At 40.8% G+C, this 20,172-nt stretch overlaps 1 protein-coding gene across 2 annotated transcripts in view; it reads left to right on the plus strand.

The window, feature by feature from the left end:
- CLCN4 (chloride voltage-gated channel 4) overlaps positions 1–19,467 on the plus strand; it is a 40,670-nt gene extending 21,203 nt beyond the window's left edge. The window contains exons 9-13 of one of the 2 annotated variants that reach the window (XR_014008820.1): positions 2,808–2,994; positions 3,386–3,784; positions 5,998–6,214; positions 9,434–11,293; positions 18,365–19,467. Coding sequence is in view for 1 of the 2 variants with exons in the window: in XM_081197027.1 (XP_081053153.1) it covers positions 2,808–2,994; positions 3,386–3,784; positions 5,998–6,214; positions 9,434–9,524 (894 nt within the window). In the remaining variant the exon portion in view is untranslated. Of the gene's footprint in view, positions 1–2,807; positions 2,995–3,385; positions 3,785–5,997; positions 6,215–9,433; positions 11,313–18,364 lie in introns of those variants that run through there. The other variant, XM_081197027.1, reaches the window with a different exon arrangement.
- Positions 19,468–20,172: the final 705 nt, after the last annotated feature.

Below are 20,172 nucleotides of genomic sequence, written 5' to 3' on the forward strand. Positions count from 1 at the left end.
CACAAAAACCAGTTGCGTAGTATGGTTGTTTGGCTCAGCATAGTTGCCTCTCTCTGTTTTTGTTCTGGCCCACCAGACCCAGACCCAAAGTAAGAATGTCAGAGCCCCAGATCCAGTCTTCACCATCAAAAACACTACATGGGGGAGAATCTTTTCTGAAGTAATTTTTCCATTTATACTTTTCTGGTATAATTTCAAAAAATTCATTCCACGGCCGTGAACTGGAAATGGACCTTATTAAACTAAAACATGCTATATGTTCTCCTCTGCTTGTCTTTTATTGTTTTCTTTATTTGTAAAAATCACCTTTATTTTAATACTGAATTAAGACCTCCTGTTTTTCTGGCTAGGTGTGGTGAGGAATTTTTACAGATGAAAACTTCCACGCACAAAAGATTGGGAATTCAATATGAGCTTAACTGTTGGAAAAGATATGCATGTCGTGTAGCATGAAAAGGTTAAATTAGCTTTGGGAACATAACTTAGAGTGAGCTAGCTATTTCTATGTCAGCAAAAGCTTGCATGCTGTATACTTGTATGCTGAACTTAACATTCAGCATCAAGAGACACACAATGGCTTCTCAGTTTAGATATTTTATGGTTTTATACTGCTATGTTGTATCCTAATGTAATGTTGTATACCAACCTCAGAACCTATGTGTTAAAGGGTGGGTTATAAAATAAAAATAATAATAATAATAATAATAATAATAATAATAATAATAATAATAATAATAATAATTAATAAATAAATGCTCTGTTAATTTGTTGTTAGTCACGTTTATTAATAATGGTAAGGTTGTTATTGTATACGAGTGGGCGCTGCAACAAAATGTTGCAGCATATCGTCCCATCTAGGAAAGAGGTCTAGCTGCTTGGCCCTTGTCAGTTACTAAGGTGCCTCATAACTTAGTCCTTTACTACTGCTAATTTAAATGGTTTCACATATTACAAGGAAGCAGAGGGAAGCGAAGTAGAATTAAAATAATTTCCCCTAATTTTGTAATTCTGGCATGGAGAATAAGCTCGCACGAAATCTGAGTTCATGATCTGTGCTTGCTCCAAATACAGTGGAACCTCATGTTACGTACTGTCCTCCTTATGAATGCTTCAGGTTAAGAGCTCCACTAACCCGGACGTAGATGATCCTGGTTGCAAACTTTGCCCCAGGATGCCAGCAGAAGTCGCGCGCCGGCGCGGCATTAGCAAAAGCGTGCCTCATATTAAGAGCGGTTTCAGGTTACAAATGGATCTCCATAACTAATTAAGTTGGTAAGTGAGGTACCACTGTACAGGGACATCTTATTTCATGGGAAGTGTGCTAGTTCCCACTTTGTACATTGCATTTCACAGGAAATGTGAAAGGAGAAATCCGATTCAGATTTTGTTTTTTCTCCCACCGTGTCCTCAGGAAGACTAAGATTGTCAGCCTACGCACTGAAGACATCTAAGGCTGCAAATCCTACCCTGCTTACAGGGCAGCAAACCTTGTTGAATTCAACAGCTTCTCTCGCTTCATCTCTGTAGTACTAACTGGACTTTAATAAGATGGTACTGGGATTCAGACTTTGATGCTAAACAATTTCATTACACACGCACAAACACTTGCCTTGGCTTGAGAAATAGCTTTATTATGAAATATGCAATGTATATCTTGCCAGGATGGAGCAAGCAAGTGGAGTGACTGATGTTTTCATTTCACCTTCTGCCTGCTATTCTGACTGGTGACTTGATTGCACGCCAGGCAAGGAAAGGCGTAATTCACAAAGCTCTTGACAAGCAGGGATGCAGGAATGAACCGCCTGATTTCACCTGTGAAAAGCCAGGCTCCTTGTTAAACATTTTTATGCTGCGTTTGACATGTAATTCAAATCCAATCTAAATTATACAGAAAAGGGCGGTAATAAAGTTGTAAAGTATGCCAAAATGACAGGGGCTCATTTTCAGAAGTTTTAAACAGACATAATTCTTTTCTTGCTCACTATGCCTGAATCGTTATCAGATTCTGACGAGGAGGAGGAAGGGGGAAAGGCATGCATGTTTTGAGCTGTATGACAAAAAGAAAAGACAATGTAAAATAGCTAAATTCATAAATGAAATTAGGCAAAGCTGAAATGCTTTTACGGCAATCTTAGGCACTACTCTCGAAGTTGGATACATCCAGTCATATATGGGTATCATAAAAGACTAAGAAATAAAAAGCTTAAAACCCAAGGGCTGTGATAATAATAATTTTTATTATTTAAACCCTGCCCAACTGGCTGGGTTTCCCCAGCCACTCTGGGCGGATTACAGCATATCTAAAAACATAATAAAAACACCAAGCATTAAAAACCTCCCGATACAGGGCTGCCTTCAGATGATTTCTAAAAGTTGTATAATTCTTCATCTCCTTGACATCTGAAGGGAGGGCGTTCCACAAGGAAGGCGCCCCTACCTGTGGCCCTCTCAGTGCTGTTGAGCTCTGACATTTATGTCAGAGGGAGCTGGTAAAGTATGGCTGGTTTCCCTTGTCATTCTGGTAACATTGCCTTGTCGATGTGACCCTAACTTGTGGCTGGATTTATATTTTGCCACATGTGAAGAAGTAGACTCTCATTTTGAAAGCTTACATTGCTACCCATCTGCTTAGGTATCCTTTTTAAGTGTGGTATATAACAAACTTATCCACAGACAGATTGTGGATTAAAATTTGGCATGAGATGCTTTCGCAAGTTATTTATTGTACTTTAAAATCGTCTTCATGGTATGCAGTCAAGTTGACCTTTTGAGAATCGGACTTTTCACTTCTGCTTATGTTATTTGAGATCCCTTCAGGACTCTTCATACCTAGTATGGCTGTGGGAGCTATTGCTGGAAGAATAGTTGGGATCGGAGTGGAGCAGTTGGCCTACCATCACCATGACTGGATCATCTTCCGGAACTGGTGCAGGCCAGGAGCTGACTGTGTGACCCCAGGACTTTACGCCATGGTGGGAGCTGCAGCTTGTTTAGGTACAATATGTGACTTTTCTCTTGGTTGTATTTAATGTGGTATTTAAATAGGGACATGGATGGCACTGTGATCTAAACCACCGAGCTTCTTGGGCTTGCCAATGAGAAAGTTGGTGGTTCGAATCCCCACAACGGGGATTCATTGCTGGGATCTTTTTTAAGTTTTAAGAAATACATTCATGGATGTATTTACTGATGCAATGCTACTTTATGGAAAATAGTTTTAACCTCTATCATGCCTGGGTTGTTTTTTTTTAAATAAACTTTATATTTAAAAAATCAACAGTGCTTCTGATTTAGGATTTGTAGATTATCCTGGTATACTGCTAATGATACCCATGTATGTTGCAAATCATTTCCATTACCAAAGGTCCTCTCACTCTTTCGACAGGTGGAGTCACCAGAATGACAGTCTCGCTTGTCGTGATCATGTTTGAGTTAACAGGAGGATTGGAGTACATAGTACCCTTGATGGCTGCAGCTGTCACTAGCAAATGGGTAGCTGATGCCTTTGGCAAAGAAGGGATCTACGAGGCACACATACATTTGAACGGCTATCCGTTTCTGGATGTGAAGGATGAGTTCACCCACAGAACACTGGCCACTGATGTTATGAGGCCTAGGCGTGGAGAGCCGCCTCTCTCCGTCCTGACCCAAGACAGCATGACGGTGGAAGATGTGGAGACATTAATCAAGGAGACGGACTACAACGGCTTTCCAGTGGTGGTTTCTAAAGATTCTGAACGCCTTATAGGCTTTGCACAGAGGCGGGAGTTGATTCTTGCCATAAGTAAGTAACGAGTCTGTATTGTCTAGAGATATGCTTACTGTTATAGATGACATAGAAGAAGAACAGAGGAGAGGAGTAAGAGGGCTGTGTAGGGATGAGGGATCAGGTCTCAAAAGACCTAAGCTTGGCATGTCATCTCAGTGATTCACTAGGTAGGGAGAGTGTGGAGGCCGCTGTTGCCTGGCCCTGCTGCCTTCACTCCTTGCAGAGCAGGCTCCTTACCAACGTGTGGAAAGTGACGGAGGCGACAGAGCCATTGAGTACATTCCTGCTCCACCGTCATGCCGTTGGAATCATGTACGCATTGAATGCCTGAGTAGGACTTATGCCTCCTTTTAAAGCTCTGCTTTAAAGAGTATAGTTGGGGTTGTATCCAATGCAGCGGCAAATGTGTTTTGCAGGAGAATGCATAATCAAGTTGCTTTTAATGCCATTGCGCAGTAAATTGTGCAATCTCTTTCACTATGAGTTTCTGCTAGGACAACTGTTGCGTTGGATTTCTCATTCCGCAACTCCTCCATCGGCTAGCACAAGAGTCATTGTGCTAGTGGATAGAGGATGTTGGGTACAACCTATCGATTCCTTCAGGATTAGCATCATAGCATAGTTTTCCCTCTTTTATTACTTCTGTACTTTGCCAGTCTGGTGTCCTTCCAATGTTTTGAACTGCAACTCCCATCAGAAAAGATTGGCAAAAGTTGCATTACAGGGATATACTGTTTGAAGAGAGTTTATATATGCTTCATTTCTCTCTACCTCTCTTTCCCTCCCCAGGCCCATACCTTATCCAAGTTTTAAGTCTGATAAACTGGTTTTGACAAGATTATATTTGAGCTTTGGGAAATGTATGTGCAAGGGGGGGTGGAATTGGTGTAGGTGACAGGAAGCACATTGCAATTTCAATAAAGGGTATCATAAAAAGACAGTACAAAAGTTAATGTTTATGTGAACTGCAATAAATTGGAAGATGACAAAGCTTTAGATTTGGCAGTTTTAAGCCCATTGATGCTACAGGAGGCAAACGGCGTTTCTGTGCACCAGAAATGGTTTAGTCCTGCTGCCACTTGACCTGGAAAGCTGTCTGTGAACAAACGCTGGCTCACGTGGCCTGAAAGTGATGAGCGCTGTACCCCATAGTCGCTTTGGACTGTACTTAACTGTCCAGCGGTCCTTTAACAGAATGCAACTGAATTGCAATGGAAAACCTGCGCTTCTGGAGTTTAAAAGTTAGAGTCACATTTGTGCTCCATGATTGATGGAAAAGAAGTGTGTATAGATACAAACACACACTTGTAATAAAGGCCCCTTCTTAAGATCAGCCGCAACTCAAATCAATCAAGAGGAAAAATTGTTGGCTCTAGTTAGGATTTGTGTTTGAACACAGGATATTTTTAGATGGCTTTCCGTGTCCTTGAGCTTTCAGCATGCACACAGGAAATAGAAGGGAAAGGAGAGAGAGAGGGTATAGGGCATTAGCCTCTCAGTGCATCCTTCCGCAATAATTGTTCAGAGGATTTCTATGCAAACATTAGAGTGGGAAGGATATAGTAGTAGCCATTATTAGAATATATAGTATATAATATGTACTGCAATATAGGTACTTACGGATGCCATTTGTTTAAGACTGTGGTGTCCAAACTTTTTTCAAAGAGGGCTTCATTTGATGAAGTGAAGTTATTGACCTTTTTTTAGGACTGAAGTTTTGAAGTTGTTGAGGTTTTTTTTAATGATTTTTACCCCAGATTAAAACGACCGGTGGGCGGGATTTAGGCCCCAAGTCGGACTTTGGACAAGACTGGTTTAAGAGAACTATTTTTGAAAGTCAAATAAGGACTGTTGCCACAATGTAGGGCATTAAACTATCTCAGGCACACCTAAGTAATCACTTTAGGTCCTGTACACTTTTAAAAAATCAGTATTAAAGAGTCATGATTTAAACAGACCCAACCTCCATGCATTCTGATTCCTCCCCGTCGCCTTACTTCCTTGTTCAGGTAAACTTTAGATTGCTGTTTTACCTAAATTGGGGGATATAGTTTGTCTCTAAACTAGAACAGGAAGCCATAGTTTGAAATGGGTTTTCAGTTCTGTTTTAGAACTACCCTTTGCTCAGTTTGAACATCATGGCAAACAATGGTCTGCCCAAACCTGGAAGTGAGAATGGATGTTGCATTCATTTTAAGTGTATTTTCCCTTATCTATCTGTTACGCAGAAAACGCAAGGCAGCGGCAGGATGGTGTAGTCAGCAATTCCATTATCTATTTCACTGAAGAGCCCCCGGAAGTGCCGGCAAACAGCCCTCACCCCCTGAAGCTCCGGCGTATTCTCAATCTGAGCCCCTTTACTGTCACAGACCACACACCCATGGAAACAGTGGTAGACATTTTCCGGAAGCTTGGACTCAGGCAGTGTCTTGTCACACGCAGTGGGTAAGTGGCTGGATATATGTAACTGAGCAGGCAAAAAAGGGTCTGTAGCTAAGATGCTGGCATAATAAGTCGGAGCTATTTTGCTCTGCTCATTGGATACGTTAGATTTTCGTAGGCTGTCCACATAAATATAATGTAGTAGAAAACTACTTTAGACAACCTTGCTTGATCATTCCTATTTATGACTAGAAAACTATTGTTTGTTTCTGAAAAATTATGGATGGCCTGGGTGAGTCTTCAGGCTACGAAGCTGAAGGAAAATCAGGAGCAACTGTCTGAAACAAATGTCACTTGTTTCCGAACCTACTTCTAGAAACAAAGGTTGGGGATATGGAGGGATGCAGAGGTGAATACATTTATTTGGGAATGAAAACAAGAACAACCTGTGACCTGCTATAATTGTAATACAATGATACTTCGTAAAAAATAATAATTATGGAACAGTTAATTCATCCATATGGAAGGTGAACATAATGATGATGATGATAATGATAAATTACTTATACCCCGCCCATCTGGCTGGACCTCCCCAGCCACTCTGGATGAATCCCAACAGAATATTAAAAACACAATAAAACATCAAACATTAAAAATTTCCCTAAACAGGTCTGCCCTCAGATGTCTTCTTAAAGTCAGATAGTTGTTTATTGCCTTGACATCTGTTGGGAGGGCGTTCCACAAGGCAGGCTCCACTACCGAGAACGCCCTCTACCTGGTTCCCTGTAACCTCACTTCTTGCAGGGAGGGAACCACCAGAAGGCCCTCGGCACTGGACCTGAGTGTCCGAGCTGAACGATGGGGGTGGAGACACTCCTTCAGGTACAGTATACTGGGCCGAGGCCGTTTAGGGCTTTAAAGGTCAGCACCAACACTTTGAATTGTACTCAGAAACATATTGGGAGCCAGTGGTGTTAGAACCAGATTCAGAGTGCAAGAGAGCTTCCAGTCTATAATATTTTCAGCATTGGCAGCCCTTGTGAGATAGAGAAATGGGTGGACATCCCAGCTTTTGCACCACAGACTTCTGATAACGTGAACTCGGAAACAATCCTGTGCCAATGCAACTTCCATTTTTCTTTATTTGACTGAGATAAAACATTTTAAGTGGGGCCTCCTAAGTGAACAGGTATTAGCATGGAGGTTTCCACTTGCATGTTCTTGGAAGGGAGAACAGGCAAGGGCAGGTGCTGGGAATATACAAATTTGGGCCTGACAGGTTACCAAAGATTCTTTATCACTTTGAAAATATTTTTCCTTTAAGCTCATAGTTGTGTACCCCTCTCTCTCCTGACGAGAGCAGCATTCATAATGCATGTTAATAAACTGTGGCTATAGACAGCATGACTGCCAAATATTTTGCTGCTGGGGAGGAGTGCCAGCAGAATGTCATTGTTAGCAAATGTTTTGCTTGTGTGTTGAGCTTCTAGCTAGATTTAACTGCGCCTAAAGTGCTTATGAAAATCCTGAACTGAATGACAAATGAAGGGAATTAAGCAGCGGAGGTTTGTTTTTCCACGAACGGAAAGTGCACATGACTTAGGAGCCTACAGGAAGGTGAGGAATTAAAAATAAGAGACAGAAGCTAACTCGAGTGAAACCGTGACCTTGCGAGGAATGCAGAGTATGTCCCTCAGAAGCTCAAATTGGATTCTAAACAGTCTGAAGTCACGACACAGGCCAAGCTTCAGTGGTGGAACAACTGATGTACCTGGCTATAAAGAACATTTTCAAGGTTGGGTGCTTTGAGTGCTCATTTCACAGTTGAAGTAGAAGGCAAGGTGGTATTGAAGAGTGACTTCTAAACCCAACAGCTCATACTTTTCTGATACAGTGGAAACACTCTGGTTCTTGAGGAATTCACTGGATTTTTGCCTTAAAACTGCTAGTGTGTCAACTTCACTTATCAAGAACCAAACTCTTGTCTGCTTTCCAGACAGGTGGGGAAGTCAAATACTCTCAAAATTTAAAACGCACACACCCACCCCAAAAAACTGCAGTTCCCAGGATCCTTTGGGGAAAATTCCCCGTGCTAAATTGCTATAAATGTGCTTTAAATATATGGTGTGCATATGACCAAATGTGTCAGTAAATTCAGAGAGCTATTATTGCCGTATCCTGTTAAATAAGGCACTGTAAATTTTTTTGGAGAGCCATTTCCCAGACATTGTGTATGAAAGCTGACAGTTGTATCCACAACATTGGTGGGGGAGATATTTCTTATTACATTTCCCCCTGTCTTCTTGAATAGAAAGGTTGAAATCTTTAACTTTCCTTTGTTGATTATTGGTAGGTTGTCTAAAAATTGACAATTTGATCTACGTTTGAAATTTGGCAGTTAACCTACAAGGAAATACTATTTCCAGCAGTAAACTGTTTATAAATCAACATTGATTTAAAATATTTTTTCTGTTGGAGTAAGTTTCTGAATGATTCTATGGAATGATTCTACTGTTTTGTTATTGCCTACAAGCTATTGTGCTGTTTACATTTCTGCAACTGACATGGCAGCCTACAGCTGAAACATGAATACACTCATATGTGGTTGTGTATGAATAGTGAAATGAAATAATCCTTGAGAGATTGCATCAGTTTTTTTCAGGGGGTTGTGGGGATAAAATCCAGTTGCCTTCAATAAATCTTTCATTTAAGATGCCCATCGATACTTGGTTCAGGTCACAGTTCAAAGGCCTTAGGCTGCAAGTCATTTGAGATTCTTGTATGCATCCATCTCTTTGTGGTCTGGCTTGGGCTGAGCTCAGCTTGCTGTGGCCTACAGGCCAGAAACTCTTCCAGAAAGAGGTTTGAGAGATGATGTCAAGTGGCATAAGTTCTTACTTGCCCAAGGATCAGCCTTACTTAGCATACATTCAGGAATGCAGCTAGAGGAAGTATGGTAGATTTATCATTTTGCTAAATGTGGTGGTGGGAAAAACCCAAAGTAAAAGTATGGTTATGTGTATTTTGTATTGTATTGTATTGTATTGTATTGTATTGTATTGTATTGTATTGTATTGTATTGTATTGTATTGTGAGTTTTCTTGAACAATCTGTGTATTCATTAGTGGGAACCAAAAAATTTTAATATTCCAATTTTCTGGTTTTTAAAAATTGCTCTGTTTCTTTGTAGTGAAGTTCTGCCTGCAGCAGAATGTGAGAAGCAGATGAGACAGACTCATGATTAATGACCTTTTCTGTTTCTTTCCTTCTCTTCTTCTTTAGGAGGCTTCTGGGCATCATAACAAAAAAGGACGTGTTAAGGCATATGGCTCAAATGGCTAATCAGGACCCTGAATCCATCATGTTTAACTAGGCTGATCCCAGAGGACAGGCTTTCAAGGGAATTTTACTGGACTAATAGATGTGGATTTTGTACAGTACTTCATTTTTGTTTTGTTTCGTTTTGTTAAAATGAGATTTAAATAAGATGGAATCATATCCAGGGCAGAACCAAAGGAAAATGCTGACGGGGGGAGCGAATGCAACGTTAGAGTTTGGGAATGCTATGCACCTGCAGATGGGCTTGGGCTAAATGCTGCGCTTGTCATGGGAACGTTTATTCCCATGGTGAGTTTCCAATTCTTCCCTTCCATGGTAGTTTCCTCAGGAGCCATCACCACCTAGTTGTTTTCCCTGTCCCCTTTGCACGTAAACTCTGATAGGGGGGAGAGAAACTCTACTGCGTGATCAGCCTTGAGTCAAAATGTGAGTGCTGTGATATAGTTTGTGGGAGGGGAGGGTGGGGAGGAAGTCACCAAGAAGTTTGATCCTACAGAATTACATATAAGTAGCAACCAAGGTACTTATAACTGCTTGGTTGGTGCATGCATAGGTGTGAAATGGTTTGTGTTGACAAGGAATGGGAAGCATGGAGGAATGCCACCAACTCGATAGGGTGATGTAGAAAAATAGCAAGCATATTTATAAATACAGTATTAAGACAAATGCAAAAACGTTGTGTTCAAAACAACTGTGTGCTAGACGTGTTTTTCCTCTCCTAAGTTTAGCACTTATTTGTTAATGGATTATGCTAAAGTATTTTCAGGAAATGTATAATTTTATGAAGAAATGTATTGCTTTTGCCTATTTTTGTAGATAGACAAAGTAGATTTAAAGCTGTGCTTCAGTTGACTTTCAGCATTGTAAAACTGGCTTCGTTTACTAAGTTTTATCCAACCTAAATTCTCACGTTCATTTTTGAGGTGATGAAATTGCCATGATGTGACTTCTGACTGTCGTTTTTACATGGTGAATATTTCTTCTCATTGACTGCATTTGCATGTAATGCTAAACTTTGGTTTAACACTGCATGTGCAGGCTGGAATGAGCAAGAATATGACTTGGGTGATGCTTCTCTTACAGAATCCCAGTTTGCATGAACCAGAGATCATGATTTACAAGTAACTTTGGTCAGTTTTAAAGCAACCTGGCTTTTACATTAACCAGAAGTTGCTTTTGAAAAAAACAAACCATGACCTCTGATTCATATGCAACTGCAAGCAAGGACTTTAATGTAAGCAGAACTAAACACTGCCCAAGCCCTCATCTTGGCTATGCAGGAGGAAGAGAGGAGAGTGCATGAGTTTATTTATGTAATGCTAAACCATGCAAACTGGGCCACTGTTTCCACAGTGGTAAAATCTGCAATTGACTACGTCCTGGAGATTTTATCACAGTTTTTTTCAGGCTCATGACATGTAATAGTTGAACCATAGGCACATCACTCGGTCATGAAAGATAATTGGAAATGAGCTTCAGTATTTTTATCAATAGGATTTTTTTTATCCTTCCTAATGCACAGCAAATTTGTTAATATTTATTACTTCTCTATGCAAATATTGCATCATTTTTGGGTTTATGCCACAGTAATTTTTTGCAGTGTAAAATACTTTGTAAACCATGTTTTCTGTATAATGAATGCACTTCTGTACCAGTTCTAGCTAATTTCTTCTTCCTCCAGTTGGAAGTTCTTTTCGCAGACTTGAAAGTTCTGACACCTGTGATGTTTGTTACAGCAAAGATAATCTCTGCATCTTCTTGGGCACAAGAGTCATAGGGAAAGTTTTATCTCTTCAAAGAAAGGTAGAAAAATGTTTTGTGATATTCAGTTCTCGTTTTATTATGGCTTCTTTGGCTGATATTGTTTACCGTATTTTTCGCCTCATAGGACACTCCGTCCCATAGGACGCACCTAGTTTTTTTTTTTGGGGGGGGGGAAATAAAGGGGAAAAAAATCCCTTTATTTCCCCCCCCCCAAAAGCAGGTCGGGGAAACAGAACCAGGTCGAGGAACAGCGGGATGTCGGCGCTGCGCCTCCCTGCTGTCCCCCGAGCGAGGGGCGCTCTGCATCAGGGCGCCCCCCCCTGCGGGGCGGCAGGCTGCTATCCGTGGCATGGGGAGCCTTGCCAGGAACTCCGGCAAGGCTCCCCACGCTGCAGATGTCTGCCTGGTGAGGGGGGCGCTCTGCTTCAGGGCGCCCCGCCCGCCGGGCGGCAGGCTGCTATCCGCAGCCTAGACATCCCTGCCGGACCTCCCGTAGGGCTGCCTAGGCTGCGGATGTGTTCCTGAAGCCTGGAGAGCGAGAGGGGTCGGTGCGCACCGACCCCTCTCGCTCTCCAAGCTTCATCAAAAGCCTGCATTCGCCCCATAGGACGCACCCAGATTTCCCCTTCATTTTTGGAGGGGGAAAAGTGCGTCCTATAGGGCGAAAAATACGGTACTACTGGAACAGAGGTAGCAAAACGGTGCCTTTCAGATGTTGCTGGATTATGATTCCCATCAGCAGCCAGCCAGTAAAGCCGGTGGTAAGGGATGATGGGAGTTGTAGTCTATGACACCAGAAGATCACCATTGTTGGATAGCCTTATACTAGAAGAATGTGAGATACCAAAATGTCTTTCAGAACTCCACAAACTTGGGGAAGTAGAGACACTACAGGACAGCTTTGCAAATTGGTAAATGTGGACTCCTTGGCCTGTAATTTCATCAACATAAATGAGTACTTTGGTTTAAGTTGTTTATGGATGGTTGAACTGCATTTATACGGCATCTACTGCATTTGTGGGTATGCTGTGGGCTATGCCTAACAATTACCTTACTGCAGTGTTCATGACGTGGAGATTAAATTGCTTGTAACAGCATGGAGGTGGCATTTAAGAAACATCAGTGCATGGCAGTCACAAGAACCATGCTCTAGAAGTATGAAACAAGACTTGGGCCAAAGTGGTCAGTCCATAGTTTTTCATCAGCTTGGGAGTGGGGTGGTACAAAAATGGCACCCAAAGATAGTAATAATTTTCCCAAGTGTGACACACCATTATGGGGGTGGGGGGTGGGAATGCCTAACTCCTCTGAAAATTATCCCTTTCCACAGCAGACAAATGGACCTGCAAACGTGGGTTGAGGACACGTGACCTAGCTATCTTCATATTTTAATGCGACTGCCTGGGCAAGCCACAATGCAACCATTTTAAAACTGAAGTCCAAGCCTTTATTAGGTAGCCAAGTTAGCCATGGGCCATAAATTGTAGAAAAACACACACACACAAAGTTAAGTTTTCCAAAAGCCAAACCGATTGTTCTGAACCAAATACGGATAATTAAATAATATCATATTGTGGAACAGCCCCAGATATTAAGTATAGGAAGAGGAAATCTGATGCTCAGGTCGATCTGATAAGCACATTGTTTCAAAGTATAGCTTGCAAGAGTGAGGTATGATATAATAGTCAAGGCAGTGGCGATGATGTGGGTCGCTTGAAAAGTCTCTGTTTTCTAGCTCACAATTAAATTACTACAAGCACCATAACACTATTTATTTGAATATTAAGGGTGTGCACAGGCCGCAAGCTTGTTTTTCTCTGTAACTTTGGGAGGCATCTTTACCTGTTTCAGAGCAGCTCTTTCTCAGAACATAGTTTTGTATTTCTGAATTCCAAACACAAGAGAAAAGGACTCACTGAAATGTCTATTTGCTAGTTTACATGTGCAGGTAAAACTTGCATGTACTCGCAAGAGGTCCACACAGAAGAATTTGGTACATGCTTATTAACAAAGAGGTGTACATTTTTATGTAGATACATTTTACGTCTCTTGGTTAATATATATTAACTGTTGAAATTGCCTCATGTTATACCAGGTGTGCATAAATATTATTTCATTTCATTTATGGGTTGCTCTTTTAAAAATAAAATAATAAAGTGGCTTGCACAAAATTACTAATAGCAATAAAATGCAGCATCTTAAAAAGGGAACACAAATTAATGCCACTTTATTTTGGAATTCTTGTATTTTTACTACTCAGCAACTAAATTTTGAATAGAGAGTCAAATGATCTACTTCCTCTCTGACTTTATCTGTAATTTTTGGTCTGGCTATTGAGAACTATTTATCCTCTGTACAGGTCTCCTTTCCTTGAAATATAGGGAGGAAAATAAATTTTAATTCGGGATGTACGTGTAATCTACTTTATACGTTAGGGAGTAAGAAAATAAATTGTATCTAGAAACAAATAACATTTTCCATCTTTAAGCACAAAGATTGTCCCTTTTTTGCAGATGATGAGACCTTATTTAAAAAATCTGCATCCACCAAGTGAAATTAATATTTGTAAGTATTTTTAATTTGCCTTTTCCCCTTTCACTTATGCCATTCATAATAGTATGACATTTTCAAGTCTGAAATTTCTTATCTTCAGAAGTTGAATATAAATACCAGAGATTTTTTGGCTTTTTTGACACTGAGAAATGTCAAATATGATTTGTAAATGGACAACTGTTAAATACAAATTACCATTGAACATTATCTCATAGTTAACCCTGTAATATTAAAAATGCCGCTGCATTCAAAGGCTGTCAAATGTTAAATATGATTGCAGCCATCAAGTGGTTTTCAATCCTGTTTTGCAGGTAAGGAAGGGTATAAGGGGAACCTGAAGATCAATAATAACAGACGGGCTCTCCTGGTAGATAGCTGGCCAACCACTGCTCATCTTTTACGAATTGCACACTACAAAGGATTGTTGGGGGCTGATGAACTCCTGAATCCCCTAAATCTGGCCTAGAAGCTTTTGTAATGTATCTAAGTTGTGTGGTAAATAGGCAATGCTTTTTTTGTCAGACAGTACAAGGTAGAAAACGTTCCCTGAGAATCTGAAAACCACAGTGCTATATTATCACATGGTCAGATAACAGTACATTAAGATCCTTGGTATCTATGCGCATCAATTGCCAAACATTGTCAAGTACTAATTCTGTCATTGGATACAGAAATCAAACATGTTTGTTTGACATACTGCCACTATGAAGTTTTCTGCCCACGAATTTCATTCGGGGGGGGGGGGGGATTCACAGTGGAGAGTTATGCAGAGAAAAATCCAGTTGAAATTAATCTATCAGTTGATAATATGTGTCTAATCAAATTACCCAGAGACAGATGAAAGCATAAAAAAAAAATCCAGCCTCCTAACAATCCAGAGCCTTGTGTGTCAAAGGACTTATTATTTGGGGAATTCCCCCACCCGGTCACAGGCCAAGAATGGAAGTCTGTAATGACATGTGACTGGCCTGTGCTCTCACTGCCCTTATTTTTACATGCAGATAAAAGTGATTTAAAGATTGTCAACATTAGCCATGTTGGTCAATGACTATTTGCTGGGTAAGCAAATATTTCCACAATTATCAGCTAGTGTTATTTTTCTGTCTGTATATTATTGCACAGCAGAGCTCAATAATTACTGGAAGGACTCAATAATATATTGATCCAACTCCCTTGTTATTTAATTGATTCTGAGGATCAAAAATTGTGTTGTCACTGAGCACGGTTGACTTAATTTTGAGATTGATCAGGAAAAGTGTATTTAATTTATGCCAATGCAGTACATTACACGATTTTTGATACATGGAAATGAGATTATGTCAGATCAAACGGGTGAATAAACATTTGATAATGACTGATGAATGGTTGGTGCGCAGTTTTGTGCAATGCATGTTTTGGATGTACCTAACTGATAAAGCATAAGATTTTACTTTCCCACAAAGTGACAAAAAACATAGGAATAAATAATGTATTACACAAATTTATTTATTAGAATAACAGCATAATAAAAGTAATATTTTTAATAGAAGAAATTGTGAAAATCAGCATGGAAAAAAATCCTGCCTCAATCTGGCTTTGTGGTCAAATGTACCCCAAGAGATATTAAGCATCACATCATTTGTAAGTAAAAATAATAATTAAAAATGTTTTAAATAAGACTGTCATTTTTCCAGTAAAACAATATGGGTGCGGGGGGGGGGGGGTTCATTAGGGTGTGGCCTCATTTCTCGATTTTGCTGCCTGCACTTGAGAGTTCTTTATAATGAGAGGAAAGCGAAGTAAAAATGATCTGAGACATTTCCTTAGAATGTAAGTGCTAAGTTCCTTAGGATGTAAGTAAGAATTTTGGCCTGGCATGCCAAAAACAATTTAAAATAGTTAAGGATAAATAACAACGAGTCTTATGGTCTGTGCTGGATGAGACATTTCATCACATTGTCCTGTTTCAAAAGCTCACTATGAGCAAAAGATAGCCACATGTCACTGGCAGGTAAAAAGACGAATGCCTTTCCTACCTGAACCTGAAGCTCCTGCACTGAACAGTGCCTCTGAGCCCATGAGCAATAGCTTCTAAAATTCCACTAGGAGAAAAACCTAGATCTAAATTGTATTGTTAGTTCCTTTTAATGTACTATGGCCACTCTAGTCAAGCCCGGTTCTAGAGCAGTGAAAGAGACAAAAAGCTGTTGTATCCTTACCCATTTACTCTGGAATAAAGTGCTCTTCAGCTCAGCTTGGTAGAGCATGAGACTCTTAATATGAGAGTTGTGGGTTCAAGTCTCATATTGGGTGAAAGCTTCCCGCCTTGCAGGCGGTTGGACTAGATGACCCTGGTGGTCCCTACAATTCTATGACTCTTCTGTCCCCCCCCCAATACTTCTCACCTTTCTATCCCTTTCATGTACGACTCCTTTGCCTCTTCCCACTCTGAAAGTAGAGCAATGAGGATTCTCATCTAAATTCTAGCACAGCCTCATTTATTTCTCTTCAGAACAGGATGTGGTTAATCGTTCAGCCAGGGGACTAATCCAGTTCAAAGTGTAACTCTGATGGCGCAGAATTATTAACATAAATCATTTGCTTCCTATGGTTAGACCATCCCTCAGAAACATACAATCACTAGATCTGCATTTTGGATGGCATTAGCAAACAGAGATTAGAACAACCCTAAACAGAAGGCAAAATACCCTTTTCATTTTTATTTTTAACCCACTCTTCCTTCCCCACTCATTCTGCCCTGTACCACCCAGCACTACTACTGCTTCCCAGCCATGACTAAAGGCGGAAGGAAGGAAGAAAGGAGAAATAACACTGCTGTTCGTTCTTCCCAGGCCCGAAGTGGTTAATTGGGTAGCTTTTTGTGGCAGCCCTGTCAACAGGCTGCTTTTCAGAAAGAACAAAACAATGTTAGCACACACAGCACCGTGTGTGTGTGTGTGTGTGTGTGTGTGTGTGTGTGTGTTTCCAATAGGCCCTGCTCTCCATCTCTGGCTTGCACGGCCATATGAAGAATTTATGCATGATCTGTCCTTTGTTATGGAAACACATATTTTAAAGATTAAGTAGCCTGTCTTAATCCAAGCAGAGTTGGCTGAAAGCTCAGGAGAGAGAGAGAAAAAGTGAGAGAGAAGCAACTAAGTACTCTTTCTCCAGACTGCTAAATAGGTTACAATCAATTCTTCTAAGTGCCGGGAATCACTTGCTTCTGTCAAATATGTATTGCCATCACCCACCATCAAGCAACACCTCCTCCCCCCCCCCCACCAGTTTTCATATTTACATTGTTTGCTGGTGAGTTCCATTATGAGGAATGTGTCCCCCACAGTGCATCAAAATGGGAATATTAAATTCTTACAGCAGGGTGAGATATCTGGGGAGAAGAGTGGGTGGGAATGCAATATGACCAGAGCAATAATTCATGTTTCCTTGGCTGTTTGATGCTTCACAGTGTTCCTGTTATGAATATATCATTCCACAAAGACTTGCCAATATGGGTCAGCATGCTAATTGGGAAGGCCATGATACCCGAATGCTGAGGTTGTGACATAACTTGAAGTGATTTCTGAGTGCTTAAGTAATGCATTCAGGGACAAGGCGGTGAGAATTTGTGGGTGGAACAAACTGCCATGGAATGCAGCGAGTTCAAATAATTTAAGTTACTGAGGGGTTTGGGTTGAACATGTTGGTATTTCATAATTCTGAGCTCAGCCACAGGAAAAGGGTGTTCCCCTCTCCCAGGCTCTTTCACTTAGGTGACAAATCCATGTGGTTTACAAAAGAAAGCCAGAGGAAGGGGAGATGACCTTTTTATTTATATTGTTCAAAAAGCTAGTTTTTTTAAAAAATGAAGGGAGAAGGCCTTTCTGAGGCTTAGGTCCGTGCAAGATAACAAAATGGCTGATCTTTTTCAGTACGTCCCATGACTAAAATGGCATTTCTCTCCTGAGAACTCTAATTCTGTCTGCACAATTCCATGTCTCATTTCTCAGAAGTAAATTCCACTATAGTCAATGGGACTTACTCCGAGGTAAGTGTGGGCAGGATTGCATACAGTGAGTAGAACTGTAGCCAGCAAAATTCTTTGCAGGAGTCTTACGGGACTGGGTGGGCAGGCAGGCACCATTATAATATTCAAAACCAATATGCTTTTGCATGTGGGAAACTTACCATACCACACAAAATTCTTCAACTAGCATTTTCTCTGACAAGCTAACTTGAGTTTTTCACATGGAGCTTGTTTTTGCCCAAGCTACCTCCACAGGCAAAATTGACACAGTATAGTGACTAGATGAAGATTTTTGAATTGGCGAGCCTTTCCTTTGACAGTTCCTCATTCTTAATTGTTTTTCCCTGAAAAAGCATGTAGGATAGGTAGTCTGCGCATTCAAAACAAACAACAGCCTGTCTGTGTAACCAAGCAACCAGAATACTTGCGTGTCTTCCTAACCTGAAGTTTACTGTTTCCATAAAGCACACTCCAGGCAGCTTGCATGACACAATCATTTTTTTTCTCTTTTACTCTGATTTCTTTTCCTGACTTTGGTTAATAATGTGCAGCAAACCTAAAGAAGCTGGAACGTATAGTGACACTTACTGCTGCCAGCAACCCAGAAGCTCTCATCTTCCTTCCACTTCCTTCCAGAAACCAATGAAACAGTTTGGACGTTTGTATTACTTCTTTCCATTTATCTTTATCTATGTAGAAAATAGCAACCTAGTTCTAGGCCTCAAAAGTATAGACTATTGCTATGCCGGCTAATGTTGATGGGAATCGTAGTTCAGCAACACCTGAAGCTCCACAGGTTCCCCATCACTGCTGTAGCCCTTTTATTTCATGGAACAAGTTTATCAATGGCCAAGGAAATTGAGGACCTTGGTTTAAATGATCTGTTTGTTGGATGCAATAACACCAGAATCTAAGGATAAAATTTGGCTTACATGTTGAAGGGACGATTGTACCCATCTTCAAATGGATAAATAAAATGAAAACACAGCACAGTGCAGCAGCACCATCCCTGAAAGCACAGATTATCTTGAACATGCAACTGACTTTTATTCTGATACCTCCTTTTTCAAGTATGAATGCTTGCTTGCCCCCCCCACACTTGTTTTCAGAGGTTAAACTTCATGCAATGCAAAGAATAATAATAATAATAATAATAATCCCCTGAACAATGGGACATCAAGAAGAAAGCTGGTATGGATTCTGTGTTCCCTCAGATTCCCTCTCTGTTTTAAAAGGGAATTATAGAGTTGCAAGGGACCCCGAGGGTCATCTAGCCCAACCCCTTGCAACCCAGGAATCTCAGCTAAAGCATCCATGACAGATGGTCATCCAACCTCTGCCTAAAAACTTCCACTGAAGGAGAGTCCACAACCTCCTGAGGGAGTCGTAAGAAAAGAAGCACATGGGGATGCAACATTTCCCTTCGTGACGTGTCAGAGTGAAAGTTGCCTGATTCACAGGGCCTAATTCTGTGATTAAAGTTCAAAGACAAAGTCAAGCCCCCTTTCCATTTTTGAGCGTGGCAGGAAAGTAGGAACGCGATGGTCATTGTGTTTCGAATACAAATCCATTTTGAAGGGGCCAGGCTTTAGGATGGTTTGCTAATTCCTGTTTGTATTCAATAGGAACAATAAATAAATACAAGGGAACGGCAGCACTTCTGTGTGCCATAATTTAGTCCCATCAGAACAACCTTTTAAGTGTTTCTTTGGTGACTCAGCTTCCTTCTCTGCTAACAATGGCATTCCTGTGGGAGAGCAGCAAGACCGTGACTCACAGTGTGTTGCTCTACATACAAACACAGCTGTGCCAGGAACAGTTGTCCATTTATTTCGCTCTACAAGCCACCTTGAAACCACAACAATGGAGCCCAAACATATTGTTGCAGCTAACCAAGTGCTGTTGGCCCTGCGGACAAACTTTGTTAAACTCAGCTGCAATAATCCAATGCGCTGTCTAGGACTAAGGAAAAATCACAAAAGAGTTCTTGACCTTGATGCTGCTCCTCTACAACTTCCACCATTTTTTTGGCATTGATCGTGTTTGATGGGAGTTGTAATATAGCAACATCTTAAGGGCCAAATCCTCCCCACACCCACTCTGCTTAACATTATCTATATTTATGCAACAAGTGAAAATATATTTACATCTGTTCAGACCTTTGAAACCTGACAGTGTTGATGCTGTTTCGAGTTTAGGCTAAGCATTGCCAGGGTATAAGAACTCTGAAATACAGTGGTGCCTTGGGTTAAGTACTTAATTCGTTCCGGAGGTCCGTACTTAACCTGAAACTGTTCTTAACCTGAAGCACCACTTTTGCTAATGGGGCCTCCCGCTGCTGCCGCGCCACCGGAGCACG

Source organism: Podarcis bocagei (genome assembly GCF_964188305.1).
Source record: "Podarcis bocagei genome assembly, chromosome: 6".
NCBI classification, from domain to species: domain Eukaryota; kingdom Metazoa; phylum Chordata; class Lepidosauria; order Squamata; family Lacertidae; genus Podarcis; species Podarcis bocagei.